Source organism: Moschus berezovskii, chromosome 21, assembly GCF_049115385.1.
Source record: "Moschus berezovskii isolate FMDL1 chromosome 21, NW_MosBer_1.0, whole genome shotgun sequence".
NCBI classification, from domain to species: Eukaryota; Metazoa; Chordata; class Mammalia; order Artiodactyla; family Moschidae; genus Moschus; species Moschus berezovskii.
In genome coordinates this window covers 4,527,991-4,547,057 of record NC_142480.1, presented here as the reverse complement: position 1 = coordinate 4,547,057, position 19,067 = coordinate 4,527,991, and the positions used below count along the sequence as shown (strand labels likewise).

Here is a 19,067-nt window from a genome sequence, read left to right as displayed (position 1 = left end):
GAGGGCCAAGCTGAGTGTGGACCCCGGGGGCTCGTGTTCAGAGGCGCACCCCCACCCTCCTCATGGCATCTCTGTGGCAAAGGGGTTCTACAGGCGGCCTCGAGGGCCAGACCCCCACAGAATTGCTCCTCTTTCACAAAGGAAGTGCATGGCCCTTTCCTGACTGAGCCTCACTTTGGCTCTCATGTGGCAGGGCAAACTGGGATGGAAGTGGCCTAGCTGGGGGGCCCTTCGACGGGCCAAGGAGAAAACGCAGGCAGTGGCACCAACCTCTGAAGCCGTCTCCGAGCTCCAATAACCTTCGCTCGCCTGCCCCCTTGAAATGTCCGAATGGACAGACTTTCTGTCTTCAAAGCTTCCGGCCAAGCCTCTTCAAGCCTTTTATTGTTTGGGACTGGGACGCTTAGCAATAGTGATGAGCAGTTCCTTTTTTATTTGCCTTGAAAGGCCAAAATACATTTTTTTGTGTGACTGTAGACAAAGTCGTCTGCTTTCAGATGAGCTCTGTCCGTCGCCTCCTGCCGGGGAGGTTGTGTATACCATATGTGTCTCTGTGTGCTCTTGGGTCTTGAAACAGGCTTCTCACAGGGATGACCATTCAAAGGGGCCCTTGGGGAAGCGCCTGCCCCAGCAACGGGCCTGGGGAACCGACTCCTGTCTGTACAGGGTGTGAGCCCCCGGGGTGGGGGTCTGGCTGCACTAACATGTATTCTGCCTGTGCCTGCCTCTGCCGTGCTTGTGTGTCAAGGACTGTGGGTTGTGTGCTCCTTGGTGGTGAATGGGATGAGAGGGGGTGGGAGGTCGGAGAGCCTGTGAATGTCCTGTTGTTCTGGTTGGGAGGTCATTTTGCTGGGCTCTGTTACCTGATCCAAAGAAACGAGTGGATGAATCAATGGATGCAGGCAAGAAAGAGTGAAGAGACCAGTAAGCAGGGTAAAGAAGTGCGCCTTGGGTGAGATCCAGCTGGATCCATGGGAGTCAATAGATAAGTCGATGAGGCATGGGATCAGAACGTAAATAGGGCCATGAGGAAGCCAGCGTCAGGGGTTCCTGGACTAAGGCACACGAGCAGTTCAAAGACACAGCACCTGTTGTTTGTCCACAAAAGAAGAAAAACGTGCACGACAGAAGGAAAGAACAAGGAGTCCGGGTGTGTAAACCAGGGGCGAGGCTGGGACGGGGAGGCCCGTCACAGTGAAAAGACGGGAGAGAGGGCACCAGGGGTTGAAAGCGGCGAGGAAGATGGAAAGGTGCAAGTTAAAACCTAAAGATAAGGGAACTTTTAAAATTAGGGGGTGAGAAAAATACTCACCATAAGAAGGACTATGTCAGGTTATTATAAGCCGAGCATTAGGATTGATCCAAATACGTGCTCTTGGTAGTAGAAAAGAAAAGAGAAAACACCAGAGGCAGAGCTCAAAGAATAGTTAAAAATGAAAAGAGACCCAGGGGACCAGAGATGAGATTTAACTTTAACCCAGAGTTTTCTCATTCTGGGCACACATAAATAAAGACTGAAATGAAAGAAAGTCCAAAAAAGAGAAAAAAGTGAAGGGAAGGATGAGTGAGCAGTGGGCATACCTCCTGGATCCAGAAGGGAGCATGGCAGAAAGGGTTTTGAGTCATCCAGTCCTGCGCACTGAGGTCTGTTTCGTGAAAGGACTAAAAAAGAGAATAAAATATCTAAATAAAAATCTAGAAATGTGGAGTCCAGAAAAATGTTAGTGGGTGGCTAGATAAACAGACCCAAGAAGGCAGTGCTAGGAGCTGAGTAATGGACCGTCATGAACCGAGGGTCGCGGTGAGTCCGACCCTGAAAGCCACAGACTATCAAAAAGTAGTGAGCGCGTCCATGAACAAGTGAGCGAGCATCTGAGGAGACCGGCGGCGTGCAGTGAGGAGCGGGAGGGGCTGTGGCCACAGCAGAGCTCCAGGAAAAGGAGAGAAGACGAGTGAGAACGGAGGGGACGAGGCAGGCTGCAGCGAAAGAGCAAAACAGGGGACAAGTGGGTCGATCCTTGGAAGAAGGCGAGGCTCGGAAGCCAAACTGCAGATCAAAATGGGTCAGAATCTGAACACGCGCTCCGTCAGCGGAGGAGTAAACACCTAATGGAAAGAAACGGGAAGGAAGAAGGGTAGGAAGGAAGGAAGGGAAGCAGGAAGGAAGGAGTGACGGGGAGGCGGAGCTGAAGGGCCCGGGGTGCTGTTTGCAGGTGACTTTAGGCTCCATCAGGTCGTGGCACCTGAGCTCCGGAGAAAGCAAGGAGAGAGAGCAAAAGAGGGAAACAGTGGGACTGAAAATGGGAAAGAAACGACAAGTCAGCAGTCAAACTAGAAATGCAAAAGGAGAAAGGAATATATTAATAGAAAAGCGCGTATATGAGAGAGTTATTCTAGGAATAAGAATACGAGGGGCGTGAACCATGCACGTGGGTGAATTCACATCTGGGCTTCTGAGATGGGCCACCACCCACCCAAGCAGGAGGCAGGTCAAAGCCGAAATGCATAAGGGAGGACCTCAGAGAGGCCCGGGAGGGGAGGACCCGTTGCTTGTAGATTATCGTGTATCCAGTTAGGTACCCTGCCATCCAGAAGTGTAAAAGCAGTTACCAAGGAGAAAGGAGGCCTGGATGGGTGCGGGAATGCAAGAATGGATGAGAAAAAGTATTGACCAATGAGGCTGATGTTGCGAGGGGTGTTAGGGTTCATCCACTTCCTGGTGCCCAATCTCCGAAAGAAAGAAAGGCAGTAAGAAAAAAGCCTGAAAGACTGGTAGAAAAGAACAGTTAATTAAGATGGGAGGGAAAAAATAAAAAGCTGTTATAAAGAAGTAAAAAAAATAGTAAGTATGTCAGTGAAGTCTGTGAGAGGGGACTGGTTTAGCACAGATCATCCACATTCATTCAGATCTCTGGCCCCAAAGTTGATAAATAGTAAAAAAAAAAAAAGCAATAGCGTAAATAAAAGCCTGAAGGAATAAATGCACGCCTTCCATGAGAAGACAAGGAAAGGAGTTTGCAAAATTGAAGGGAGACTGGGAGAAAGAAAGAGACGGGAGAAGAAATGAAAATGGATGGAAGGAAAAAGGCACTTCCTGGATAAGGAGTTAATAAACATTATTCATTAAATATAAACTAGTAAAAGCTGACATTCATCAGAAAGAATAAATAAGGGATGGCTGTGGGGATGAATGAATGAGGAAGGGGACTTTGATGAATTGGCCTCTGCGCCTGAGGCTCTTGACAATAAAAGAATGCCCAAAGAGCCAGTGAGGACGGAGGAGGGGCATTGACAATTATGACAAGATGGATATTAGCAATAGAAGCATATTGAATGAATAAATAAATATGTACATAAATTACGAGAGAGAGGGCCATGCTAGAACAAAAAAATAAGAAGGCACCATGCACCAGGAATTATGAGTGATTCACAACTGGGCTCCTGAGAGAGTTAAATAAGTCCTCCCACAAATCACTAGTACAAGGAATTAATGAACCAAAGGGGCCCTACATGGACCGGTGCCGAGAAGGCTCCAGGAACTGCAGATGATGGTTAATCCAATTCTGTGCACCTGAGGTCCATAAATAAAAGAATAAATATTGAAATAGAAGAGTGACAGAAAGAATGAATGGACCCGTGAGTGACTGAACTAGTTAGTAATGGACATGCCTGAGATGGCCCGTGGGATTGCCACTCATCTCACTCCGGACACCTGAGGTTCCTAAGAGTAAAAGAGAAGCAGAGAAAGAAAGGAGGCAAGATGAAACTTAAGTGAACGAGAAAGGTGGGGGACCCAATAGAAAGGTAGTGAAGATGTGGGTGTGTCCGAGAGAAGGGTCTGTTAGGATGAGGGGTGAGGTGGTCATCAATCCTAATGATGGATAAGGTCACCCAGTCCCCTTTTCTAGGGCAAAGGAGGATGGAGAGATTAAAAAAGAAGAAGCAAAAAAAAAAAAAAAACGAAAAAGGAAAGATGGTAAACCAACCACCAAAGTGATAAATGCTTTGTTAAGAGAGGTTGTCTGAACAGGAATGATAATTAGTTTACATACTACTCCTTAGATAGAAAAATGAATTACACCTTTCCGAGAATAAATGAGAAATAGAGCAAATACCCAGCCCCAAGACAAGGCTGCACCTCCAGCCTTTTATTATCTTTATATCATAAAATATAGGCAATGGAGGTCCATAAGTAAAAGGATAAATAGCAAAACGTGAGTGGTGACTAGTGGCGGGGAGGAAAGATTGATTGCAAAGGCAAGTAAGCATGTGGGCCAATGATGGTTATTCTGCACGTGGAGTTTGGGCCTGGATGAGCCAGGATGAGAACGAAAGGAAGGGCAAACGCAAGACTGCGTGAATGAGCGGATGTGACGGTGTCGCATGTGGGATCCTGACTCATCTTTCTTCAGCTGAGTTTGTAGGAAGGAAGGGATGAAAGTAAGCTGAGAGAAGTAAGAAAGCAGGGATGGAAATAATGTATAAACAAGTAAGAAGGGAGACCTTCGTGAACCAAGGGCTGTGATTCAAGTCGTGCTGTTGAAGTCAGTAGGCAAAGGCATCAAATCTAAATGGATGAGTGAATGAGTGGGAGAAATGGATGCCTGGAAGGAAGGGAGCAAAGAAGGCAAAGGAAGAAGGGAAGCGAAGGGAGGGCGGGAGGGCGGGCTTCCTGTTTGGGGCCCCCGGGTTCCGGCCCTCTGGATGGAGCGGGTGGCCCTTGGCATGCAGTGTGCTTGTGACGTGCACCTCCCTGGCGGGGAGGGGCTGGCTCAGGGGACCCTTGCCTGGAGCGCCACTGTCATATCCTGGCTGGGGGGGCCATTTCACCTCATTGCTCTCGTTCCGTTTTCCCCATGTGTAGAGTTGGAATGGCATCGGCTCCCCGCTTGGGTGGATGGTGGGGGCAAATGCTGCCCTGCCTGTTGGCAGTGTCCCTCTAGAGCCCGGGAGAGTCAGAAGGGCTGAGGCCCCGGGAGCCTGCAGAAGGTTGCGGGAACAAGGGGTGTCGGGCCAGGTGGGTGTCCTGGCCCCTCCCTGGGCGTGGGTCACCTGCGAGGGAGGCTTTTCCCGCCAGGGGGCAGCAGAGGGTCAGGGAGGAGGAGGCCCTGGGTGGTGTGTTGTCCTGGTAGGGGTGCCCCCCACCTCCAGGGCCTCCTGGGATGGGGTGGGGGGCTCCCTCACCTCCAGGACCTGTGCAGGGGAGAGGCGGGCGGGAAGGGGGCCGGCACGGCCTCATCACAGAAACCTCGTTCCCGCAGCTTTCTGAACCATGCCCGGGAGCCCTCCAGCTGGGTCTTCCGTGGGTGGGCTGCCGTCCCTTCCCAACTCGGGGTGTCCTGGGGCAGGTGCATCTCAGCCAGGGGTTGGCAGAAGTGGTCCCAGGACCCCGCCCCCTTCCCCTTGGCATCCCTGGAGCCCGTTTCAAGGCCTTGCTACCTTCTCAATTGTTTTGCGATGTCCTCTCTGTATTTTGACAAAAAAAGAAAAAAAATGGCCTTTGCGTGGTGTGCTGTTGAATGTGTCTTCTCTCCCCCGCCCTGCCCGTCGCCGGGGCTGTTCGCACCGATGATTCCGAATCCCAGGGCCTCCCTGGTTCTGTGTGGCCCTTTCTCTGTATCGGTAGGATTTGTGCACCTGTCTGTGGCGTGCCTGTGTCTGTCTGTCAATCCAAGGATCAAAGTCCCTCTCAACTTCTCGATTCCAGTCTGGGACATTAACAATATAAAATAAAATTGGATTCCTAACCAGTGCCCTGAACGTGAGGAGCCCACTTGGCTGGACCCAGGATTCGTGGCTGGGAGTGCGGGGGAGCCCCGGGGGTGGAGGCTGGTGGAGGTGGGGCTGAGGGGCTGGTTACCCCTGTAGGAGTGACTCTGGGCCCTGGGTGGGGACAGGGAGTGGTCAGGGTCGGGTGAGGTGGGGTCGGTGGGTCTAGTCCAGGCCAGCGATGCCGCAGATGTGCTCGGATGTCGGGTGGCAGGGAGACAGAAAAGCAGGAGCCACAGCTGCAGACAGGGTGCAGGGAGGGAGCCAGCGGGCCCAGGGGCAACCTCTGCGCTCTTAGCGCAGGCCCTGAGTGGACGCAGGCGGCCTTTAGGAGACCGAGGACGTGGAGTCACGTGTCAGGAGCTACCCTTGCCTGCCTCCAGGGCCACGTGAGCAGGGCTTCATGGGCCTGAGGTGGCACTGGGGCTTTAGGGCTCTGCTTTCTTCTCTTTTGGAATCTGGGGGCCCCGGGTTCTGCCTGAAGCCTGGGTGGGGGGAGCACTTAGAAACCCCAAAGACAGCTACTCAGAGAAGGGTCCCCAAAGAGCCCCCCAACCAGCCCAGGCATCATCGCGTGGGCTGGAGTGGGAGTCAGAAGGGCTTGGGGCAGGAAGAGCCTGGGAGGGTCTTTTTGAAGAACCCATGTGTGGTTGTTTTAAAAGGCAGCTGAGGGTCGAGAAGATGGAGAAAATATTAGGTGTACAATGGGAGGGGGCCACAGCCCAGTTCACAGGGGAGATGGGGAGGGACAGAAGCAGACTCCTAAGGAGGGGGGCCTTCTCCCTGGACCAAGGGGCTGTCCAGGGTCATGTGGCTGGAAATAGGCAGGTGAGGGAATGTCCCAGGGTGAGGGTGGGTTGGGATTGGATGAGTTCTATCCTAGGAATGCTGGGGGTCTGAGAGTCACTGGGTCAGGCTTTCTGAAGGTCTCTAGTTCTGGGATGCTGGGTTTCAGCCCAGGGCTCTGAGGGCTGCAGAAGCCACGGGTGGAAATTCCACGTGGGCCCCCATCTGGTTCTGTCCGTGCCCGACCCACGAGGTCCAAGGTTGGGTCTCAGCGCTCCTCTCTGATCACGGCCTGTCTCAAGTGCGTGCTTCTCTTTCCCTTTTCAAAGAAAGAACAAATTTTGTCTGTTGACTTTGACCTTTGCATGCACCCCTTGCACAAATCCTTCCCTTGATGGTACCAGGAGCTACAAGTCTCCTTGGATTTCTGTATGACTCCCAACTCCGGGAGGCTGGCCTTGGGGCTGGCCTGCCGGAGGGTGGAGGGTGGAGGCTGGGTCTCTGGGGCAGATGGGCCAGAGGCCCTGTTGTGATCTCACTGTAAATGGTGTGGATAGCACATGACCTGGAGCAGATCACGCATTACTTGACATATCACTCACCTTTATTTCTCCCCTTGAGATTCTGTTTGTAAGCACACTATTTTTTAATGGACATCTAATTTTTTAAAACAAGCATCCATTTTTTAAACCCAATTGCTATTCTTCACCACATACACTATTTTATTTTTCTTTTTGCATCCCACCTTTTCCATTTAATATTCCGCTGTCAACATTTTTCTTTCTTCCATATACTTCCTCACCTCACTGGCTGCCTGGAGTCTCATTGAGCGGCTGTGTCAGTCATTTGCCACATCAAACTGCTATTATTACTCTGGCTATGCATAATTCATCTTTTTTAATGTTACAAATTATGCCACAGCTAATAACTTAGCACACCCACTTTTTTTTCATTCTTATGAATTATTTTCCCACACCGAGAAATGATCTTTGCTTTGTGGTATGTCAATTTCCCCTGCTAGGCTGTGAACCCTTGAGGGCAAGGAGCTTGTTGCATTGATCTTTGTATCTCTAATGCCTGAAATGTTGTAGATACTAAATGTTAGATGAGAGGATGGAAGGGTGGATGAAGATGTGAGTGAGTGCCTGTTTGGCTGTTGCAGGAGAGGATGGGAATGGATGAAGATGTGAGTGAGTGCCTGTTTGGCTGTTGGAGGAGAGGATGGAAGGGTGGATGAAGATGTGAGTGAGTGCCTGTTTGGCTGTTGGAGGAGAGGTTGGAAGGGTGGATGAATAAATGGAATGGTGATGAACGAATGGATTTTCTGGTGTTGAGTGTCTGAGGAAAGGCTAGGAACTTTTCTATGACTACTCATTTCAGAAGGTTTGTAGCATTTTATGATGTCCAGCGATGTATTAGCACTTTGTTAAGATGTTGCTAATTTCTCTCTGTTAAAAAGTGTTTTTTTTTTTGTCATTTTAACTTGCACTGCTTTGATGACTAATGACGGTTGAACATTTTACTGTGTTTGTTAAACAAAAAAATTGCATCTTCTGTGAACTGTTTGTCCAAGTCCGCTGGGTCATGGCTTTGTGGTAAGACTGGCCAAGGATGAATGAGGGTCCTTGGGATGTAGTGAGCCCTTCATCTCTGGAGTCATTCAAGGGACAGGACAGGCAGGTACTCGATGAGGGTAGCTTTAAGGAGATTCAGTTAGTAGGAGTGGAGTTGGCCTAGATGACCCTTCAGGTCTCTTTGACTCTTCCTGGGAAATGGGCATTGGGATGATATTCTCCCTTTGGCAGCCCAGTGACGTTTAAGGCTGCTTCTCCTGGGTGGGTTTGTGCATTTATGATTTATAAACTCTCAACTCACCCTCTGTAACTCTTGTGGTGCAGGAATCTCTTTGACCCTCCAAGGTCCAGACAACTGTGCCGCCATCTTGAATAGTGAAGTGTTGGCCTTCCTGCCCCCCCTCCCCCATTTCACTTTGAGGAAGACAACCCCTTGGATCACCACTTGGCATCTCTCAGGGCAATCAGCTCAGGCAATCTGCTGCCCTTCATGTTCCTAGTGCCCTCTGATGTGTGAGCCAATGTCCTATTGGCCTCCATGGTGGTCTTTGGGGTTAAATTAAGTATGTCAGATCAGGTCAGATAGTGAATCTGCCTTCAGAAATGGGGCAACTCAATTCCATGAGCCAAGGAGTAAAATGGCCCCCATGTTCTCCTTGGTCTTCCCTCATGGTCCACCCCAGGAGTAGCCAGGTCTCAGAGGTCATCATGGCCGTTCGGGAAGGGCACGTGACCCAAGAAGGCTCGCCCCTGCTTTCCAGAATACCCTCGGCCCGCAGCCAAGGGCCGTGTCTTCCCACCGACCGTCTACTATAGCACTGAGCGCTGTTTGCCTGTGTCAGAATTTCTCACCCACATGTTTGGGAGGCCAGTGACAATTCCCAACATTACTTGGATCCATCTATCCATTCATCCATCCATCCATCCATCCATCCATTCATCCGTCCATCCATTGCATTTGGCCTCTTGACCTGGTGCTTTGGCCTTTCCCTTTCCTGAAAGCAAACCTTTTCCTTGTGGGCAGGCTGTGTAGCGCCATGGGCTGTGGTTATGAAGTGAACGCCCTTCCTTGTGGCTTCTTCTTCCGGGGTCACTGCTCTGAGCATGTCCCAGCTGGATGTCATCTGCCACGTCACCCACACGGCTTCCTTCCCTATGGTGCATTCCCATGCATCACACACTGTGAGGGATCCAGGGCCCGGGGGCTCAGGGTGGCCCCCGCCCCCACCTGTGAGTGGAGATGTCCCCCCCAGGCCACCTTGCCTGGTGCATGGTCCCTGCCATGAGATGTGCCCTCAGCCTCTCCGCTTCCTCTACCAGATGACAGCGGTTGTAACTCATCCTTTCGTCCCTTCATCCACTCCACTCCCAGTCCGCAAACATTTCGAAAAGGTCAGCTGGTGCTATACTAGAGCTGGGTCAGAAGGTTGCATTCCGACACCCCCTCTTGAAAGAAAAGATGAGCGTTTTTGCTGGGGCTAGTCACAAGGCGGGATCCTTGATTCGGTGTGCCCACCCTTCGGCCAGAGTTCTGTCGAAGTTTTGATTGCCCTCTCCAACTTCGTTCCTCCGCAAACTGGGTTGATTAGTAATCAGCAAGCTGTGTTCCCTGGGTGCTCAGAAATCATAGCCCAGAGTCTCAAGAGGCCAGAATGATAGCTGAAGTGCGGGGGTGGGGGGCTCTGAAACAAACAGCTGATTCTGGCTGTGAGCAGGATTTCGAATCATTAGGACACCCTCATCTTGCACAAAGGACGAGTTTCAGAGTCCTTCCTGTCCCTTGGAGATTGGTTCATTCTGGGCTCTATTTAGAGAAAATTGGGGGAAGACGATTGCCGGTTTGGATGGTGAGGGTCATGCCCCCCCGTGAGGTCTGCACAGAACAATCTATTGGCACAACATGGCATCCGGGCCGCCTGGTGCTTGGCAAACCTGGGATGCATCTGTGAGCATCCATCCAGGTTCCTAGCCAGGCGGGGCTTCCCACCTAAGACCTTGGGGGTTCTCCTGGGAATTCTGCGTTTGCCTTATTGCCTTGGACAGTGGGTGTGGTGGACAAAGCCAGGACCCTGGAGCTGGACAAGCGTGTGGTTTAAACTCATGGGCGCAGCCGAGTCTGTCTGCTGGGCAGAGCATGGCACCCACCTCGCAGGGCTGTTGTGAGGATCTGCTGTAACCAGGGTTTTGAACTGTGATCTGTAGGGTGGTGCGCGTGCCCCCGGGAGTAGGCGGCAGATGATGGGGTGACAGGCCAGGAGGGGCAGCCTGATTGGGGCAGCTTAGTGGGCAATCTTTCTAGCAAGCACACAGCGGGTATCTTGGGATCGAATGCTGAATTTGTATGGCATTTGAAAGGTAGGTAGGAGTAATTTGGGGGTTAGGGTTAGGCTTGGGAATGGGGATTGCTCTGGGCAATGCCCTGGACCCCTGGGGTACGCGTTCACACCCACCTCTGAAATAAGTTGTGTCTTGCCTACCACTGTGTCTGGCCTGTGGGCGGCACTTACCCTCTACAAGAGACCCCTCCCAGTAGTACCCTCCCCTCAAAATATTAGGCACCAGTTGTCAAAGACACTACCCCCCACCCCCCACTGCCCAATGTCCCCTCTCCCCCTTCTCAACATTTGGGCTCAAATGTCAGCTGCCTGGGTGCCTAACACAGTACCTGGCCAGTGGTAGGGATCGCCTTCCATTTCTGTCGGAAGGATGGATGAGTAGTTGGTCAAATAACACAACTGTAAGCCAGTGTAAGCTGCGGTTGTTTATAACCTTGACTAAGAGATTGTCCTCCGCTCCTGATTAACCTGTTAACCAGTTACTGTATCTTACGGACCTTTGTATGATATATGTTGTTTGAAAACCAGGACTCCGGTTTCAGATGTCACGTGGTGGAACTTTTGCTGTTCGATGAACGAGTCGATATTTTGTGTTAGAAATGAGCATCTGGCTAACGTGTAACTAACTGGGCACTGTCGGTCAAGGCCCTTCTCCTCTCTGACCGTCGGTTTTCTTTATTCTCCTTTTTTCTAAGCCGTGGGTCACCGGAAAGCTTACCTCACAGGGTTGTTGTGAGAGCTCAGGGTTGGGTGAATTTAACAGCATTCATTAAATGCTGCCGTCACTGAAAGGGATCATGTGTTGGGGGCTGTCTGGAAGGAAACAGGGAAGCTTTTGCTAATTCTCAATGAATAAAAAGTTGGTCTTGACTTTATAATAAGATTGTATTTCCGACAGTCACGGGGACGTGTGAGACAGAGGTCAAGTGGCCTGAGAGTGTTCAGTGATGCAGATCCGGAGTAAATATTGGCTCAGTTAATGAGTGATGGCTTTTCTCCTTCTTTGGAGGCTCCTTTCCTCTCCCCCCACCACCCCAGGTGGCTGTTTGTCACGCACAGGTGACCTTTCCTGCCAGGTCTGTGGAGGGACTTTTGTGAGTCCCCCGAGGGTGTTTGTTAGGGGGGAGGAGCAAGGACAGTTTAGAGAGAGCCCAAGAAGGGGTTTCTGGGTAACATCTTAGGGACTAAAACGCCCTCTTCTGCCCTTTAGGGGAAAGGCTCCTGCTTGATTGGCATGTGGGCCCATTCAGCAGATGAGCGAGTTATGTCCAAGCCTTCAATGAAAGGCCAGAGGGTGCTCTCTCAACTCAGTCAAAGCAAAGCCTCCCGGTTCTGCGGCTGGTCTCTGCTAGCCCAAATGTGCCCCAGTGTGTCCCTGTCCCCACCACATGCCTAGCAGTGCCCCCGTGGAGCTTCAGCGGGACCTGGAAACTTGGCCAAATTAGATATTGCCCCTCTTCCTGCTCAGGAGGAATCCCCTTGGGGTCACTGTGGATCCAGGGGTCTCCACGAGTCTGTGGGGTTCCTTTCCTGGCCCTGTCTCATGTGTGGACAGCAGGGTTCTGCAGAGCACCCCCAGACTCCATTCCGGGTGGGCTGGAGCTGGGGGTCTCCTCTGGCCCCTCCCCCTGCAGAAGCCTCCCTGACCCCCTCATGTGGCCTCTGGCTTTCACAGTCAGTGGGCGGTGTCCACACGTGCCCACCCTGTGTCCCTGAGAACTTTTCTGAAGCTCCCAAGGGGATCCGCGGGTAGAGACAGGTGGCTAGGGCCCTCCTCCCAGGGGACTATGAGTCTGTATGTACGTGTCTGCTCCTGGATGGTCCTCGGGCCTGTGTGCCCAGGGTTGAGGAGTGTTTTCAGGGCCTTGTCCTCCCAAGCCGGGCAGGTCTGGGTCCCCATCTCCAGAGGGTGGGCAGAAAGCTGAGGCTCAGTGAGGGTTAGGGTTTCGAGTCAGGGTCAGGGTTCTCAGACCCCCTCTCTGACTCCGAGACTTAGGCTTCTCTGACCCTAATGGTCCTGCTGCCTGTGTAGTAGGCGCTTAATAGATGCTCACTGATGGGTGAGCGGTGTTTTAGTGGATGTGAAAAGCTGAACTGACTGTTGGCTGATGGACACATTGACTCTGCATGCATCTCTGTAAGAGGAAAGAGGGTGTTTTCTTGGCAAAGACTCTTCAGGGCAGACCCTGAGGGTCTCTGTCTGCAGTGGGGGCTCACCCTGGGGAAACTTCCGGATGCAAATAGCTGTCTTCTGACTGTTTTTGGAAATGGAAATGTTTCTATCTAGAATAAAACTTTATTTGGGCTCTAAAATATACTCCTATGTGTTGTGGTCCAAGTGATTTCTTAAAAATTTTGTTGGCATGTATGTAGTTGACAACACACAGTATTGTGTTATTTTCTCCTGTACAGCAAAGATGGCTTGATGTTCCATATATATTCTGTTTTCATATTCTTTCCCACTATATTTTATCACAGGGTATTGAATTTGGTTCCTTGTGTGACACAGTAGGTGGTCCAGGCGATGTTGCTAATGTGGCGTTTGGCAGGTCCCCAGTGGCAGAGGTATTCTGGCCACGCCCTTGCCCACTCTGGGTCTCAGGAGCCCTTGCTCTGGGGGCGGGGAGGTCTTTGACCTGAGAAGTCTTTATCCTCACCATGGGTGGCCATTCGCCTTCGCCTGCCAGGCACATGCCCGGTCTGAGACGCCGCCTGGTCACCCAGCAAATGAGGGGGCATTGGACCCCAGACCTTGATTCCTTTCTTTCACTTGCTCCTGTCTCCCCAAGCTGGGGCTCTGGTTCGGTGGGGATCTTACTCATTGGAGTTCTGGCTGTGGCAACACCATTTGCCAGTGCAGTGGCCTTGAGGGGTTACTTGAACCACCCCAAGCCTGGTTCCCCTCTCTGTGGAATGGGTACATAATGGCAGTGTCTGCTCAGGGGGTGCTGGCTAACCTGTCTCGATGGGCCCCATACACTGGTCCCGAGAATCAAGGTCTGACGTTCAAAGCTATCTAAGCACCTATATGTGTGTGGCCTGGATGGGTTTGTTCACCTGTAATCTGAAAATAGTCACGTCTACCTGGCATGGTTATTGTCGGGTTCGAGGAGGTTGTTTATGTGAAAATCAGTGCTTTGTTACCTGGCCTCCTGGTTTGAGGTTGGCCACAGTGCCCTGCAGCCTATGGGTCCTGATCACAGAAACCCAGTGCTTTCTGGAACTATGGTGGCCCCAGAAACTGCTGGGCAGAGAGGAGGGTGTGAGGGGAGCACCCAGCCAGCCTCGGGGACGTAGTGAGGAATGGGAAGCTTTGCTCTTCAGTACAGAGATGTAACAGGTTCAGAGGGGAGGGGACTGAGGTCCAGGTGGGCAGAATCAGGGAGAATTTTCAGAAATCCCCAGAGGAAGAGTAGGTTCCCAGGGGGCTCAGATGGTTAAGAATCTGCCTGCAATGCAGGAGACCTGGGCTTGATCCCTGGGTCAGGAAGATCCTCTGGAGAAGGGCATGGCAACCCACTCCAGTATTCTTGCCTGGAGAATCCCATGGACAGAGGAGCCTGGTGGGCTACAGTACCTGAGTTTGCAGAGTCGGACACGACTGAGTGACTGACACTGTCTCTTTCAGAGAGGGAGGATTTGGTAGTTTAGAAAGTGCCCCGGTCTAATTGGTGATGGCTTGGACAGGAGCGCTGGGGTGGTTTCTCCCAAGGCCAGGAGTTCTAGATTTCGGTTAGTTAGGTGAGGACCATTGGAGTTACTGGTGCAGAAGCGTGTGATGCTTTTACCTCACACGAGGAGGAGGAGACCAGGGAGGGGGTGATGTGAAGGGTGCCAGGTAGAGGAAAGGAGCTGGTGGCTGGGTGCTCCCCTCTCCCTGTGTGGTCGAGGCCCTGAGCATCCTTCTCCTAACTGTCTGCCCCTGCCTGTGTGACCTGCCCGTGTGCATAAGAACTCTTGTCAGCTCGGGAGCGGATGGCCTTCATCTGCGCCTATGTCTCTCTCAGCCTCCACAGCCGCAGGGGGCACCTGCACGCGTACCCACGGGACAGGCTGGACCCCAAGACTCTGGACCTGGGCCGAGCCCCCTGTGCGGAGGGGCGTGTCCTCCCCACCTCCCCTCCCTTTGACCGATGGACTTCACTGATCTGAGTGTCAGACACGCGGGCCGGACCCCCTCCCCGGCCCTCATGAACCCTGAGACTTGGGGGAGCACCGGGCCTCGCTGTCCGCATCTGAGAAATGGGCTTGGACACCTACCTCACAGGGCTGTTGTGAGGAGCCTGTGCCGGGGACAGAAAGCACCCTCCCCCGGTGGCGGGGGCGGGGCTTGGCACAGCACATTGTGCTCTCAATAAATATGTTTCTTGCCTTAACACAAACAGCGATGGATGTGCTACTAATCTGAGGAGGGGTGAATGTCGGGATGCTGTCTGGCTGGGGGCTTCCCGTCACCTTGGGCCCGTGTGGTGGGGAGGGTGGGGGAGCCAGTTTGGGTCCCAGGAAGCCACCTGTCCCCTGCCCGTCGGGCACTCGGGGCGATGGGTGGCCCAGAAGCAAAGCTGGCCTACTGGGCTCCTGGGGCAGATGCATGTTGGGAAGAACTAACCTGGGCTGGTCCCCTTCTTCTGCTGGTTTTAGGATGCCGGGTTTCTTTCCAGAAAGGAATGTAGACAGGAGGTGGAGGAAGTCTGTGTGGGTCCCTGGTGCCCCAGAGGTGCCGCTCCAGGCCTGTGATTCTTCCTCCCATTTCTCACACATCCCCAGGACCCTGGCAGGGGACCTGGTAGAACAGTCGTAATGCTTAAACCAGTGGTGAGTGGACTGCCATGCGGTCCAGCCGGGCTGTGACCCAGGGCCAACATTCATCCCACCAGTTGGCTTCTGAGCAGGTCTCAAGGGCCCGAAAAGGTAGCTCCTGAGTTGCAGTCCCTGCCCTCTGGCAGGGGGGCACCCCCTGCACCCCCATGGCTCAGCTCAGGAAGGTCAGACTGTTGACCAGCAGTATATGGCTGGAGCCAAATGGGAACAGAGGGGGACAGGTGCTAGAGAGCTTCGGACCTGAGTCCACGAGGAATCCTGGGGCAGCACACTTGGCTTCACTGGCGCAGATGATCTGGACACTCACCCAGTGGGAAAGAGAGGCTGACCACTGCCACTGCCTCCGTCAACGCCAAAACCACCAGCATCGCCACTGTCAGCGCCAAAGCCACCACCAGCTCCGCCATCCCTCCCTTCCCCATTTCTCCCTTTTCTCCGTCCTCCTTTTCCTCCCCCACCCCTCCCCTCCTGATAGGGAAGTGCCTCAAGAGAACTACAGGCAAGTCCAACCATGATTGCATGGGGCTGAGAGTGGCCCCTTTGCAGAAAGGACCACCTCTGGACTGTGGCCATATCTCAGCCAAGGAGGCTTGACCCCAGGCCCTGAAGGGGATGCGGACAGTCCAGGCAACACTGAGATGAGTCGAAGACCACCTCTAAATGTGCCCACCAGGTGAGTCCCTGCCCGGGCAAGGGAAAGCTGAGAGTCCAGGAGTCTTGCTTGCAGTGGGCAGAGTCCCAGTCCCTGATGAAGCTCACACATCCAGAAGGAAGGTCCCTTTGATGTTCCAGAGCTGAGAGCCCAGCTCCGCCCTCAGATGAAGCTCACACATCCAGAAGGAAGGTCCCCTTGATGTTCTAGAGCTGAGACTCCCAGTTCCACCCTCTGATGAAGATCAGCTGTCCGTGATGAGGGACTTCTTTGGTGTTCCAGGGCTGAGACCTCATCTCTGGCCTCCCGTGAACCTTGGTCATCCAGAGTGACGGCCCCTGTGATGTCTAGAGCTGAGACCCCAGCTCCAGCCTCTGACGAACTTCAGATTGTCTGTGATGAATGGCCCCCCTCTATGTTCCAGCACTGAGACTCCAGCTCTGGCCTCCAGTGAACCTCGGGCATCCAGAATGGGGGCCATCTTGATATTTCAGAACCGAGACCCCAGCTCCAGCTTCCGATAAAACTCAGACAGGCGGAACTGAGAAAGTCTCAAGGCTGTGGGCTTGCCTGGGCGAGGACTTGGTGCGGCTGAGGTTTGACTGGACTGGAGGCAGCAGAGGGGACTCTGCTCTCCACATGTGGCCTGCAGACTCCTCCCTCGCAGCACCGGAGGTAGCCTTTGCATCCCGTAGGAAGCTGGGTTCCAGATGCGTAAGGAGACAGGTGCAGCAGGGACCACTGGCTGGAGGAGGATGAGAGGACAAGCCCGGCCGCAGAAGTCATGGATCGTGGGTGGGCCCTGCTGCCGAAACCAGCCCCTGAGTGTGCAGCGAAGCGCTGTTCCATCGTGCTGGACTCACGGCTGGCTGTGCACCAGACTTGACCCATGGGCCTGCCAAGTTGGCCGGACCCTGGAATGTAACCCAAGCTCGTTCCCCTGACTTAGCTCCTCTCCTGGGGGAAGGTGCTAAACGCCCACTAGCCAGTCCAGCGTGAAGCCGAGACCTTGGGGCTGGTCAGATCTGGTTGCCTATTTCAAGCAACAGAAGTTTATTATTGAGGTTGGGGCTGAGAGGGGGCCAGGCCATCCCCATGGGTGGTGAGGATGGCACGGACAGCAGAGGAGGCCCCCAGAACACACGGGGACTGGATGGCGGCACGTGCCACTGTGTTTTGAGCCAGGACCCTGCCCCCAGCACCTGGACGGTTGCCGTGATACCTTGGACGCTGGCTCGACCCCAGTCTGTCCACTAAACCGAAGAGGGGTGGCAATGAATGGAGGGAGGCCGAGAACACTGCCTTGCTCAGAAACCCTAAGAACATCTTGGGTTGACACAGTCAAAGTGATGAAGAGCGTCAACATTGCGGGAGAGAATGCTGAGTGTTCTTCTGCATGTGTTGACTTTGAACTCTGTAGACTGGGAGGTTCTGAGAATCTGATATCATCATTTATGCCATTCAGACATAGCTACAATGATATATCCTAGAAACTGACTTATTTTCTGCAGTTGGAGTCTGCAGGAAAAGGGAGCCGCTAGCAAGCATTCTTGAAAAACACATCCTAACGAAGCCAACATCATTTTGGTGGTGTTTCCTGGAAATTCATTCGAATCTGGAACTGTGCACACAAGAGCTTTTTTTATGAGTAATTGGAACTCAGGCCTGGGTTGGAATGGAGGAGAAATGTTGTCTTAGAGGACTGCCCCACCCCCACTGTCATTGGGCCAAGTTATTTTAGGAGATTTCCAAGAACAGGCAATTATTAGAATCACTCCTTGCTGATTTCCTAGAAGTCCCCACAACAGTCTCTTAAGCCAAATGTGAAACTGGTGTGCCAGCGGGCTCATAATGTTTGTGAAAAAAATGTGAAGTTGCTCTGTGACATCATCAGCTGCAGGGAGCAAGGCTCAAAGTCGAACGGTGGTAGTGGAAATAAGGACAGAGGGAGCTTCTGGACCATGGGGCAGAGCCTCCAGACTTGATGCAGGTCGGAGATGATGACACAGCCCCTCTCAGGAAGGCTGTCGAGCTGTCGAAGATTTTCTCGAGTGTGCTAGGTATTGTGCTGAGACTCTGGGAGAAGAGACAGATTTGATTCAGTCCCTGCCCTCCACGTGCAAAAGACTAAATTCCAGGTGCTGTTGCTGCTGTGGTCTCAGCATAGAGGGCTCCCCTTTGGTCAGGCCTGGATGGTCCATGGTGGTCTCCCAGTCAGCTCCCATTTTACAGGTGGCAACACTGAGGCTGTGAGACATATTGGTTACTTGATGTCCGTTTAGACCAGACCCCTCTCTCTCTGGAGGTCAAATCTTCAGACAACAAGACTGCCTCTGACTGTACTGAGATTCAGGCAGAGCCCGGAAAGCTGAGCGGATTGCCCACAGATGCCCATCAAGAGAGCAGAAGTGGGAAGACTTGGCGCCAGAGCTCCTGTCTCCTCGGGCAGATTGACTGTGGTGGTTCCCGTGCTCCAGGATCCCAGCCCCAGCGCCACGCAGGAAGACCAGGCCAGAGGGAGTGAGGCTGCTCGGCGGGATGGAGTGATGGGACAAGAAGAGCTCCTTCTGGGGGTCTAGGGAGCCAGGCCCAGCCGCCGTTTGTCTCCGACTCGCCCGTGGGGCTTTAGTTCCCCTGTCAGTCACTCTGTCCTCCGTTTTGGAGGAGTGTTGTCTGATGGGAGCCCCCACTTTTGCTTAGTGAGTACTGACCACTTGGTGAAATGGATTCATGGCGAGGAGGCAGGCAGTCCCTGAGGGAGATGAAAATCACGGCCTTCTTCCTTCCCAGGAGGGGTCGACTCGTGCCCCAGATTTCGTGGATATTGCCAGCTCCGCTCTTAGAGGAAGCAATAACCCAGAAGATGCCCTGGGCTGCCATTTCCCCCCAGATGACTGTAATCTTCCCTTCTTATCCACACTGGCAGCCACCATCTTGTTACCTAAATTCAAGTTGACCTGGGCATCCTCTATGTCCTGTGATAACCCTCTGTGTGTGTGCTAAGTCACTTTAGTCGTGTCCGACTCTCTGTGACCCTGTGGACCCTAGCCCACCAGGCTGCACTGTCCAGGGGATTCTCCAGGCGAGAATACTGCAGAGGGCTGGCATGGACTCCCCCTGGGGGATCTT

At 52.9% G+C, this 19,067-nt stretch overlaps 1 protein-coding gene across 3 annotated transcripts in view; it reads left to right on the top strand.

Annotated features, from left to right (window-relative positions):
- Window positions 1–14,842, top strand: part of LOC148774474 (uncharacterized) — a 34,755-nt gene extending 19,913 nt beyond the window's left edge. For 2 of the 3 annotated variants that reach the window (XR_016035725.1, XM_088829845.1), the window contains one exon: window positions 14,473–14,842. Coding sequence is in view for 2 of the 3 variants with exons in the window: in XM_088829845.1 (XP_088685971.1) it covers window positions 14,473–14,595 (123 nt within the window). In the remaining variant the exon portion in view is untranslated. Of the gene's footprint in view, window positions 1–193; window positions 12,779–14,472 lie in introns of those variants that run through there. The other variant, XM_088829846.1, reaches the window with a different exon arrangement.
- The last annotated feature ends 4,225 nt before the right edge of the window (window positions 14,843–19,067 follow it).